Genomic DNA, 13,125 nt, shown 5'->3' with positions numbered 1-13,125 from the left:
GTGGTGGTGTGAGCAAAGCACAGACTTGAACCGTGGGACCAGCAGCTCCCAGAGCACTTGCTCACTCGGCACAGGGCATGTGGAGGGAGGGGCTACCTGCCCTGCCTCCAGCTAGAGAAGTCCCCGGGGCTTCTGAGTGAGGACCTCCTCTCTGCTGTGGGTGCAGGGAGGGGAGAGACTCAGTCTGTAATGGCAGTGGGGTCCTGGGTAGCCCGCTCTGCCCTCAGGAGGTAAATGGGAAATACCTGGCTCTCTGTGAGTTTCAGCTGGGAACCGTGGTGTTGTGAGCAAAGCACAGACTCAAACCACGGGACCAATAGCTCCCGGAGCACTTGCTCACTTGGCGCAGGGTGCATGGGCCAAGAAATGTAAATTAAAACAACACAAGAAGGGTGTAAGCAGGCAGGATTTCCACCAACTGCACTTATTACATTCTTGAATGTTGAATCACAATTTGACAAGTTCATTGCCCAGTTTTTTTCTTTTCCTTTTTAGTTCTCCCTGTTATTGTCTCCCTCCCTCCCTCTCTGCTTTCCTTCCTTCCTTCCTTCCTTCCTTCCTTCCTTCCTTCCTTCCTTCCTTCCTTCCTTCCATGTACCATAACTCCAGGTAGGAGATTGGAACCCACTGCAGGAATCTCTGATTCAGCTGCAATCTTTCCATCAGAGGAGCTTCCTTCTCTATGGATTATGGTGGGTACAGTGGTGGCCTCTAAATTTCTCTACCTCTTTGCTGCCATTGCCATTGTATTCCTTAGTTTGAAAGGTAACTCTGATAATTTGGCTTTAAACTCCAGGTAAGGGGGTAGATCACCTGGGGCCCAGGCACCACTGATGAGCCCATGGGTAGAATTGTGCTTTCAGGTAACTAGTTTTCATCTTACTCCTACATATTTTATTTTGAACACTTATAAACATTGTTCTGGGAAAGGTTCTAATGTCTTTACCAGACCACTAAAATTTTTCATGAATCAAAGGAAGCTGTGAGTTCCCTTCCCTACAGGGATCCTGCTGCCTAATACTTCAGGGACACTGAATGGTGGTGTCTTCCACCCCTTGATGGTGTGTATTCCTTATTTCCTTCCTCCCTTCATCTTTTCCTTTGTTTCTTCTTTTCTTCCCTCTCTCCCTCACTCCTTCCTGCTTACTTGAAATACTGAGAATTGATCCCAGGGCTGTCCCACTGAGCTGCCTCCTCATCCACTTTTCAGTTTTTATTTTGAGACAGGATTTCATTAAGTTGCTAAAATTGCCAGAGCTGGGTTTCAAAGTGCAATCCTCTTTTCTCAGCTCCCAGCATACTGGGATTACAGGCATGTACCACCACACCTGGCTTCTTAATTTCTTGAATACAGTTTTGTAGTAGATAACATTCTTGCACCCCCAATGGAGATTCTTAAATGCTACCAGAACACTTGCTCCTCTCTTTTGCCCTTATTTCATTTCTACCATTTGTTTTCATGTTCTTTTCAACAACAGTGTGAACTCTTTGTATCTGGGGTCATATCTTACTCATCCTTATATCCCAGCCATTGCTTGAAGTAATGCCCAATAAAATTTGATGAGTATTTGAATGCTGAACTTTTGCAGTAATATGGAAGTCTGATTTTCCTGGCAGAACATCGGTGGGCCTGGGGTGAATTCCAACCTGTGCTTCTGGGTCCCCAAGATTCCCAGGGGCCAAAGTCAAAGAGATAGCATCGATGAAGAAAAAGGGGAAGAAGAAGGGAAAAAAGGAAAAATATAAGTAGGGAAGAAAGATGAAAAAGGAAGGAGAAAGATACAAAATAGTGTGGTACCCTGTTCCCCACCTCAGGGCAATGAGCTCATTGCTCCCCCAGTTCACACAGAGATGGTTCTGATTTCAGAGCCCTTTTCTCAGTGCTCACATTTGTGTTCCCGTGTCATACATTCTTCAAGCATTATTTTAAAAAACTGTGGACTTGTAACAGTCTCTATGGGATGATAGATTAAAAGATGAGACATCTATATTTAAAAAAGGCTTCAACATGAATGTTGAGTGGTGAGGCTCATACCATCCTCTTCTCTGAATGAACTGTGTCCTTGTGTTCCACTTCAGAGGCAATGTGAAAACTGCTGTCAGCTAGGTCTGGGAGTGGTCTTACCTACCAGCAAAACTGCTATTTTGATATAACATGGACATGGACAAAAAGCTTGTCCTGTCCCCTAAATATCAATTAGTTTTACTTTTAGTCATCTATCATGCCAATCACAGAATATTGATGATTACTTAAAATCCTATGGTCACCTGCTCATACATGAACATACCTGCATGAAGAAACACAGTAAGGCTCTATCAGCACCCCTTGTTACACTGCTGATGCCTGATCCCGCTCAGGCATGTCCTGTATGGCAGGTGTTGGGAGAAAGACCAGGGCACAGAAGAGACTCTAGTGAGGAACTCGAGAGAGCCAGTTGACACCACACGTCATCTGAAGTGCATCTTCGGGATGGGATCTGACACTGGGAAGGTGGGAGAACACTGAAGGAAGGATTACCTTCAGTTTGCTTAGTTTCCTGTGCAAAGTATGGATAATGTGGAGATCTATCGTTTTTTAAAAGAACAAGTGACTTTTTAAGTTAGTAAAAGGAAGTGGTTCAGTGAATTCAAAGTGAGGAACATGACATTCTCTTTTTATGTGACAGGTACAGGTGGTAGGGAGTTACTTGTGCATTTCAAATGGTCACCATACCTTTATGATTTTATTAATTTTTAATTGACATAAAAATGTCATATCCTTATGAAGGAATTATGTGATACACACACACACACACACACACACACACACACACACACACATAGTGTAGCGTCCAAATCTGGACAAACATATTGATTACTTCAAATGTTTATCATTTTTTATTGGAAAAGCATTCAAAAGCCTTTCTTCTACTGTTTTTTGAAATATAAAGTACATTATCTTTATCTCTAATCACTATACTGGGTAATAGAATGCCAAAAGGTATTCCTCCTACCTGTATCTTAGCTGATCACATAGAAGTTGAGACTGGAATAATGGTTACCAGATACTTGGGAGAAGGGTTGATCTTCTGATATGAAAAAGGAAGTTGTTGCCTGTGGTCAATCAGAATGGGGTCTTTCTATAAACTCTGGATTAAGTGTAGAATAGTTTGAGTGTGAATATCAGCTTCCTCTCAGTTTTTCCATATTATAATTGCAAACAACAGATTTTTAGTGTGAGTGCATGACATTTTCACAGCCCACTCTCTCAATCTTCCAGTCTGGAAATTTTATAATCAGCTGTTTTTCCTCCATGTGCTCAGGTTTTCCTACTCCACAAACCTCAACAGAGGATGATGAATTCGCTGAAGGCTGTTTTAGGTTGTCAATGTATCAGTGTACTTCAGTCTTGGTGCAGTGCTTCTCTTCGGTATCTCTCTGCCAGTTTTTCAAACACAGCATTACTGATACTTGCAGCTGGATAGTTCTTGGTTGTGAGGGGTCTTTGTGCATTGTAGGATGTTTTAGCTGTGTTCTTGGTTTCTACCCACTAGATGCCAGTAGCATCCTCCCCAGGTATGACAGCCAATAACGTCTCTAGATCTTGAAAAATGTCTTTTGGGCCAGAGGAAGGCAGAATCATAATCAACTGAGAATCATTGCCCTATTTCTTTCATAACAAACTGACTTAAGAAAATCCATCTTCTGCTGTGTTTGCTGATAAGGCACTTACTTGTTGTCCACTTATTCATTTAACAGAAATGTATTGCCTCGTTACTGCATATATACACCCCAGCAAATGCTAGTTCAGCTCTGTGTTAGATGCTACAAAGTATTTCAGGCTCTTTAAACATTTTAATTGGGCAAATTTCAAGAATTTGACTGATTAGACTAGCCATTAAAATAAGCATACTTATTGGTCTGGAATCTCAGAGGTTATACAGGGATGGGAACGCACACTCAAACTGAAGCACCTGGTCAAAAAGGCTCAAACCCTGAAATCCAAGATAGCAAGAGACTGGAATAAAAACTCAAAATCTATGGGTTATTTGCCTTGATGCTTGCTTCTGAATTGCTTGGAGATTAGCACTATGTTATTGCTTTCCTCTGGCACTTTGCTGGTAGCCTCTAAGTCCATATGCAGAATGATTATGAAGTTTTTGTAATGAGCCAAACCAGCTGAGACTTCATGGGTGGACTGCTCCGAAGTGTGGTTAGATCCATTACCAGGGTGTTTAAATAGTCTAAGCCCTGGGATATGACACTTAAAATCAGCAGGCCTGGGAAGAACACTCTACCTCTTTAAACTGCAGCCTGTGGCGGAAAAATAAAAAACGTGAACAAATTAGTCTTTTGGGGACTAATCTCTAAGTTGAAACGCAGTAAAAAAACTCAGCAAATAACAACTTACTAAATTATTTTCTTATGTTTCATGCTGTCCTTTAGCCTATCAGTTTAGTGTTTCCACCTACCAACTTCATTCTCTGTCCCTTGATTTCTAGTCCATCTCCAGTAATATATTTTCAACAAGAATTCAATTACCTGGACAGGCAGATGTGCTAAATGGCAATTTGAGTATTATTTCTCCCCACCCATACTGATTGCAAAGCTGACTCATGGTTCTGGTGCTGGTAATGGCAGGAAAGAATCACTGTCAACAAACTGTTAAAAATGAAATCTAATAATGAGGGAGAACAGATGAAATATCAAGTAAATCTCTTTGTTCTTCCTGACCACCTCATGTAATTGGTACTGTTTTAGTGAAATTTTAATAGAATGAAATGAGATTTTAATGTAATCCCATTGAGTTTAGAGCTAACTTAATATATTAATTTATTATGAATCTTTCCTCATTAGTTTGTTTTGTATGAAGTTATGCAATGAAAAGTTTCCCCAGTTACCTGTTATTTGTTAACTTCAAAAAATTTTCTCCAAAGTTTTCTTTACTTGTAATAATGTAGAAAAGCAAAGTGAAACCATTCAATACTATTTTGTTTACTGTTGCCCTAGTTAAAATGCTGTGAATATTTAAGTGAATGAATGTCTATATTTGCTTGATTTTCATGAACTTAGAGATTGTATCTCAACTACCTTAACCTATTAGATTAGCAGAAGAATGCAGTACAATATAATGCTCCATGCCTGGCATTTGAAAAAGTGACTATTTCATTTGGTGGTGTGCTCCAAAGTGGATCTAATTACAAATTATATGCTTAATTTGAGTCACACAATATAATCCTTTTGAAACCAAAACTATGCAGGATTCTCTGAAAAATGCTGAGGGTGCTTCTGTCTATTAACTATATTCTGATTATTTTAATCCAAGGTATTTAGGGAATTAGCATCAGCTGTCCCAGGTAAGGCATATAATGAACAGCAAATGCATAAAGTTGCCCAGAGGGAAAGTACATTAAAAAATTATCTAATAACATCAGTGGAATCCAAGAATAGAAGAGAGTTTGGTAAAATATACAATGGTTCATATGCCTACCCTTGCCTAAGGTTTTGTTCATATTTTTCAATTTTTACTACTGCATATATTTGATACATAATAATTACATTCATTTTGGGAAACTAGGATATATACATAATGCATCTTGAGCATTTGTATTCCTCCTTTCCCTCTGCCCTCTCTTTCCCTCCTTCCCAAGATCCCCTTTCCTTCCTACAGTCTACTTCCCCATTTCCTACCACCTCTTTTTTATTTTACTCTTTAAATTGTTTATATTTTGGGTTTCTCCTATCCTTATTTATGTTTCAGTAGTACTCCACCATGTACATATACCACATTTTCTTTATCCACCCATCTGTGGATGGGCATATTAGGCAGCTTCTGTAATTTAGCTGTTATCAGTGGTGCTGTTACAAACATGGGTAATATATATCACTGTAATGTAGAAGTCAGGAAATAGGGGAAGTTAGACAAATAGGACACAGGCCCTAAATAGGTAACTTAAAGTAAGAGTCAGGGGCCTAAGTGAATTAGCAAACAAAAACAGACTATAAGGGCCCAATGAAATACAAGAGACAAAAGAACAGGTCCTCAACCAAATGAGAGAGATCTTGGAGGAAGTAAACTGAAAATGGAGCAGCTTATTGTCCAAATGTCAAAGGCCAACCTGCAACCAAGAGCATCCCTGCTTTCTGTCACGTATCCTGGTCCCCCAAACTGTATAAAATCCCAATGATCCAAAACATCTACAGTGACTGTCTTACAGAACATCCCTGTCCAACCAGTAGAGAGCTTCTCTTTTACTCTTTCTAAGAAACACACATTTGGCCATTCCCTACTGCTTGCCATTTGCTGTTTGGTTGGCTTCAGTCCTCGTTGCCCCCAAACAAGAACCTGAGATCCAGCTACAGTGTAGTGATGTTAATTCTGTTGGGAAGATACCAGAAGAGGTGGAGCTGGGTCAAGTGGAGTTTCTATTTTTTGTGTTGTGAGGAATCTCCATAGTGACTTCTGTAGTGGTTGTACTAGTCTGCATTCCCACCAGCAATGTAGGAGAGTTTCTTTTTCTGGGCAGCCTCTCCAGTATTTGTTGTTTTGTGAGTTCTTGACAATAGCCATTTTTACTGAAGTAAGATAGAACCCAAGGTTTTCTTTTTAAATGCCCCTTAATTTACACAAGTAATATATGTTCATTTTTGAAATGATAAATATATAGAGAAATATATTAAGATCATGTATAATTTTATATCCAAAGAAAATCATTATTAGTATTTTGTTACATACAGTTGGCCCTCTGTATCCATTGGTTCTGCATCTTTGGATTCAACCAATGGAGAATCAAAAGTATAGTTCTAAAATAATTGCAACTCACTAAACATGTACAGATTTATTTCTTGCATTATTTCCTAAACTGTATAGTGCAATAATAATCAACACTGGATTTATAATACCTTAAGTATTGTAAGTATTCTAGAGATGATTTAAAGTATGTGAGCAGGATATGCATAGATTAGATACTGTACAATTTTATGTACAAAGGACTTGAGCATCCACAGATTTTAGTGTCTTAGCATCCTGAAACCAATCCCCTGTTGGTTGACTATCATGAGGGGTGATCTTCATCATGTAGACATTTATTTTTTTACTGTGTTTCATAAAACATAGGGAATCAGCTAATATTTCATAGTGAATATTCTGTACAACAATATATTACTATCAATACATATATCACTAGCACCATCCTTTTTAAATGACTGCATAATACCTTTGGTATAATTCTACTGAAATATATTTAACAAATCCTTCATGTTGGTTATTTAGTTTATTTTAAATATTTTTTATTACTATGAATAATGCTGTGGTGAATAATTTGTACAACAACTTTGTCTAGTTCACTCTGATTTTACAATAAATTTTTAGAAAGGAAGTGAAGTCACTCCACTGAAAGAATGAGTTCTAAAGAATTTCAGAATCTCACAGACACCCTGTTCTAACTCTTTTTACTTGTGGTTCAACAAATTAAGTAGCATTTTAATAGGTAGTGTATAAAGTAGTACTTTAAAGAAGAGATGATTATTTATTAGGTGCATGGACAAAAAGGAAAACAGAAGAAAGTAAATGAATCATTCTCTTACTCCTGAATTCAGAGCAGAAGACTCTAATAAGTATAAACATTTCCTATAGGGTGGTTGTTACTTATACAGGGTCTGGTACCAAAGGCTACTCTGAACCCTACCTGGGCATTGTCTTCATTATTTCTGTCTGGGAAAGGACAGAATGCTCTTTGGGCTCAGCACACCACCTTGGCAATGTGGCCTCTACACTCAGATTACTTATAGAGTTTATCCTACTGTATTAATTTCCTGTGGTAACACAAATTGTCACATATTTAGTAGTTTTAAAAAGTTTGGCAATTTATTCTGTCACTGTTCAATCTGAAATCAAGGTGTAGCCAGAGAGGTACACACTCTAACAACTGTTAGGGTGAATCCTCTCTTGCTATTCCAGCTTCTGGTGCCTTTCTATTTCTCTGCTAGTATATTGCATCTGTGTATTGCATGAGCAGATACCTTTACCTCATTGACCATAACTAAAATACAGTCTTTTCTGATAATTTTGACACTGACATTGGCTCATCTCAGGTTTGAGATTTAGTGATGGTCTTGACTCATAAGAATTGGTCAGGGGCTGGGGATTTAGCTCAGCGGCAAAGCGCCTGCCTGGCAAGCGCAAGGTCGTGAGTTCGGTTCCCGGTACCGGAGAAAAACCAAAAACCAAAAAAAAAAAAAAGAATTGGTCATATTTTTTCTGGTTATTTACTTATCAATTAATTTGACTTGTGTCTATTTTGAATATTGTGCTATGCAAGTTCTGGGTTTTTTAATATAAATATTATTATTCAGGTATGGTGAGGCTAACAAATCAAGTGGCAACTGACACTGAAAATACAGTTTGTTACTGTTCTCCAGGTGGAGGGATGTCTTGCCATGCAGGGCCATGGAAGGCCTCTGCCAGGTCAGCCATGAGACAGAGGGAGCATGAGGGCAATATAGCAAGAGTCTTTATTGTGGTTTTCTCAGGAAGAAATGGACAAGGCTGGGCAATAAGCTAAGGATTGACTAGTTTAAATACTTTGAGCAGACTCTGGCTGTGTAGGGACTTTTCTGAGTTTTCTGGTGTTCATCTGTGGAATAATTAGGGAAGGGCAATATTGGCCTGGAGTCCAACAGTCAGATAGGGAACATGGGGATTATGGGGAGGGTGGGTTCTGAATAGCCTGGTCGGTGTACAAAAGGTGTATTCGTAAGATGAGTTGTTTGCTATCCCTAGAAGTTAGCTGACCCTGGGAAGAGCAGTGATTTCCTGGTCATCAAGGTGTTAGATAGCAGCACATCAAAAATACAGAAAATAAAATGAATCCAGCCATAAATCATCTGGAGAACATCCTTTTAATTTTTTGCTAGCACACAACCAATAGGTTTGGTTCAAATGACAGCTTCTGTCTGACCACATGTAGGTGGGTTCCCACATCATCCTGGTCTTCTTTATACTGTTTTCTGTTCAATCCTGTGCACCTCACCTCAAGGATAAGCCCAAGACTGGTGCTGGGCCATACACAGCCTGTGGTCACACTGTTCTCCAGCTCTGTCCTCTGCACACTTCCCACACTTGCCAACTTGCTCCTCTTCCAGAGTTTTGGCCAGAAGGAAGAGTTGCTTTTAGACTGTGGCTCTGTGCACTGTTGGCACAGATGCAGGGCCATGAGTGGTGCTCATGTTCAAAAAAGAGTATAAGAAACAGGAAGGCAAGGAAGGGAAAAAGAGGGTGCAGGGAAAATGCATGTGTCCAAGATTCTTTCTTCCTGGGCAGAATTACGCTTGTTTGAGGACTGCTGGCTTAGAGGAAGAGAGAATTGGCTAACATATGAAAGTTGTGCAGTGGTTTTGAAGGTCTTGCTAGCATTGGAGGCTAAAGAAAGGCCTGATGTTTACTGTGGGATTGATAAATACCTATCAAAGAGTAGTCTCCACAAAGCCAATATTTCCCCCTATTTCCAAATGTGGATTTGTTTGCTTTTTGTGCTTGATATCAGACAGGTGCAGAATTCTTCCATTTTCTTTGTTCTACTGGTTAGTGTTTTAAACAGTAGTTGAAACATTTTAAGCTATTGATTTTCCATGACTGGTTCTACTCTAGTAGAAATTATGAATCAATCAATTCTTTCTTCTTCAGGTGTGTAAAGCAATTGGCAGATTGAATCTGCGACTATAGTAGTCTTTATGTTATGGTGTGGATGAAAACTAAATGTTAAAATTTTAGAAAAGTTGGGTAAAAATATATTTTATGGCTCTTTATTAGAGGCTTCAAATATCAATCAATACATAAAATAAAGCAAATGCCTCACTGAATTCACTATTTTCATGACTTTGAGGAATGGCTTTGGAAATATTATGATGGGGAAAAAAATCACAGAAATGGTCACTGCTCTAGGTGTATGAACTTTGTAGCCTAGATAGAACAGAGACTCAGGGAAACTTCTTATGACAGATGATACCATTAAGACTCAGCTATCTATCTACATGTCTGCAACTGAGATTCCCTTTTTGGTGTGTAGTGTGAACAAATATTCTATGGTCAAATCCCACCCAATAGTAAACACATCCTGCTGGAGAATGCTAACAATTGTCAGGTCTTTCTTAGTAAGGCTGGGACCCCTAACCATACAGCTTTAGACTACACTAGTGCTATTCAGAGACCCTGGGTACTGTTAAGTCCAGAAACTGAGCACGTAGAAATATATAAAGGAGTTTGGTGTTTCAATGACGTATAAGATGTTATCTGCTTTAGCAATTCATTAGGAACCACAAAACTAAGCCAAACAACAACAATGACAAACAAATAACATTCCCTGAAGTGTGGACATTTTCTACAAGATAATTTGAAAAACATAAGAATAAGCTGTTTAACTATAGACAATCTCATTTGCTCTCTGTCTAGTTTACATTATATAAAGACTTCTATGATGGTAATGTTACCTTTTTGGTTTTTTGAAAGAGGGAAAAAGAGGCAGAGAAGGCAGAGAAGATGAATCAAGTGATGCACAGGAGAATCTTGGAGGTCTAGTTGTGTGGTTAGGTGTGCATCCAACCGCCTCGGGCTTCTTGTGTCCACCTGGACCACCATGGTTCCTTCTGGGGGAGAGATGAGAGAATGGTATCTTCACATGACATCTTACGGCACTGAGGTCAGGAAGAGGACATAACCCTTGACTTATGCACTCTGACACATGACATTATGCTCAACATCCCATTGTACATTTTAACTCTCCTAACTCTTGAGACTTGTGTCATTGTAATAATTAACCTAAATGCTAGAAAATTTATAGTCTAGATTTTTTATTTTTACTCTACTACTGTAACAAGGTAGTGCACTCTAATTTCATAGTTGTATGTAAAGAAGAGAAGAAAGAAAAGCATTTGTTCTGCTGAAAGTAAAACAAAAACAAAAACAAAAACACTCTATTCCATTTGCCAAGATAAGACTGCCATAGAGAAGTCACAATTAGTGTTAGGCTAGTTAATGGCCAATTGGCACATTTAATGTCATTTAAGAAATTTTGAATACATGATAGAAGAAATCACCCAATTTTCCATGCATTCTATTTCAGCGGTATTGTCTCTTTCTGTTCACTCAATGTAAAGACAGATAGTTACTTTTTCCAAATAACATCTGGTTGGAAACTTCTAGGATCTAACTGTGGAAAAGAAAAAAGTGTTAACAGCATAGAATTTGTGTTCATCCAGCGGATAGTGTTTTTAGCTATCTACTTAAACTTTGAAATACATTTGAGCAACCTTGTCTCACCCACAAGGTGATGGATTCATAGAGCTAATTTTGTTCTTTCTTTTCAGCCAGTGTGTTACCCACTTTGTGCATCACTGGGACAAAGCACCCTACATGGGCAATTTAAAGGGGAAGTTTTACCTGGACTCACAATGTCAGTCCAAGGTAAGTGGTTCCACGTTAGAGACAGCATGGCTGAGTGGTCCCATGAGGACAGCAGCTTCCTCACAGAAGCCAGGGAGCAGAATGAAGCAGGAAGACAGGGCTGGGGATGATTCTTGGGTCACAACCAGGAGCATCAGGGTCACACTTGCAGTGACTGCCTCTTCCTTCTGGCCTCCAGCTCCCAACCGTCCACTCAGCTGGTGAACTCAGAGCTTCCCTGGCCCACCCACTCTCCAAGGGCCCTGCTTCTGAGTGCATGAGGCTGTGGGGGTCTTCTTTGCCTAAACTGTGACATTTGGTTATTTTTTTCCCTAGAACTCAAAATTTTCCTAACTAAAGAACATCTTTGATTAATTACCAGCAAAACCAGAAGTTTGTTTCCTGTTTTCCCTTCCTCAATGATTTCCCTTCATAATCATTGCTAGTGATATAAATACACATGTGGCTGTTTTTATCCTGTTTCTCCACATTGTCTCACATGCAGCTTTTGAAATTCTGTTGTTTCTTTCCTATTTTCAGATATATTTGCATTATTGATTCCTTCATCTATGCTGATGGAAATGAGATGATAATGGATTTCTGTTCCCTTTCCTTTTTCCCAGCCTGTACCTAGAATTGAGGTTCACATTCTTCAGTTTTTCTCCTGTACTACTCTCCAGTGTGGCACATTAGTTCACATTTGGATGAAATCAACTTCTAATTCTGAACTTCAAGATCCAGTATCATTATATCCTATTGTTTTATTAGCCATCGTCTAAACCAAGTGCTTGTGAAGGAATAAAGAAAAAAAAATCTCCAAACTGGAAACACATTTTTTACTCTAATTACTATTTTGACTAAGATTATGTTACTTACAGTGATGAGAATATGGTTTGTTTACTAGGGAATAGTCAGTGCTTTCTCGCTTGGAATTACTTGCTGCATTCTATTGTGTTGTTGTTCCATACAGTTATGGAGTGGTCCTGGGAGCATACGTTGATGACTTGAACTCACAGAGGAGTAAAATCTGAATAACCACGCTTGGCAAGTGGCTGATCCCAAGCTCTGAGCCAGGTGGAGGGTCTGGGACTGAGGTCAAGTGCAGGAAAGCGTAGCAATCCACACTTTGATGAAAGAAATTAGAATAGCCGACAGATGTGGTTAAAGGCGGAAAGAAGGTCAATGATCAAAGAAGAAAGATAAAATCAAACATTATTTCTCAAAGGACTGAGTTGCTGGAGAGAAAACCAATTTAAATCAATGAGAGAGTAACTATACGCAATTGAGGAGGGAAAGGAGAAGATGGAACCTGGAGATTTCCTGCTGTGATGGAGTAGATGCCCATGATGTTTTATAAAGTAATGAAGGGAATGGGGAGGGAGAGGAGCACAGCAGTGCAGGTAACTGACTCATAAATTTTAGGCATGGTTTTGCAGTAATATTAGTGGCAAAAGATGAATACTGTATCTATTTGCAAGGTACTGGGAAGATACTAATTTAAAGATCTTACCGATACTAGATTGGAAAATATAACTGAAAAACAACAGCTTTTTAAAAAAATGTAAATTTAACAGTTTTTATTTTTTTTATTTTTTTGGTTTTTCTCTGGTACCGGGAACCGAACTCACGACCTTGAGCTTGCCAGGCAGGCGCTTTTGCTGCTGAGCTAAATCCCCAGCCCCCAATTTAACAGTTTTTAGTAGTAA

At 39.1% G+C, this 13,125-nt stretch overlaps 1 protein-coding gene across 5 annotated transcripts in view; it reads left to right on the top strand.

Annotated features, from left to right (window-relative positions):
• LOC102026575 (G patch domain and KOW motifs-containing protein-like) overlaps window positions 1-12,247 on the top strand; it is a gene marked incomplete at its 5' end in the record, with an annotated part of 79,689 nt that extends 67,442 nt beyond the window's left edge. For 2 of the 5 annotated variants that reach the window (XM_013508593.1, XM_013508592.1), the window contains 2 exon segments: window positions 11,348-11,440; window positions 12,043-12,247. In XM_013508593.1, coding sequence (XP_013364047.1) covers window positions 11,348-11,440; window positions 12,043-12,198 — 249 coding nt within the window. 5 annotated transcript variants of the gene reach the window in all.
• Window positions 12,248-13,125: the final 878 nt, after the last annotated feature.

Source organism: Chinchilla lanigera, unplaced genomic scaffold (genome assembly GCF_000276665.1).
Source record: "Chinchilla lanigera isolate Chin_1 unplaced genomic scaffold, ChiLan1.0 scaffold00151, whole genome shotgun sequence".
NCBI lineage: Eukaryota > Metazoa > Chordata > Mammalia > Rodentia > Chinchillidae > Chinchilla > Chinchilla lanigera.
Note: the sequence above shows the minus strand (reverse complement) of the source record. Positions and strands in the feature narration are given on the sequence as shown.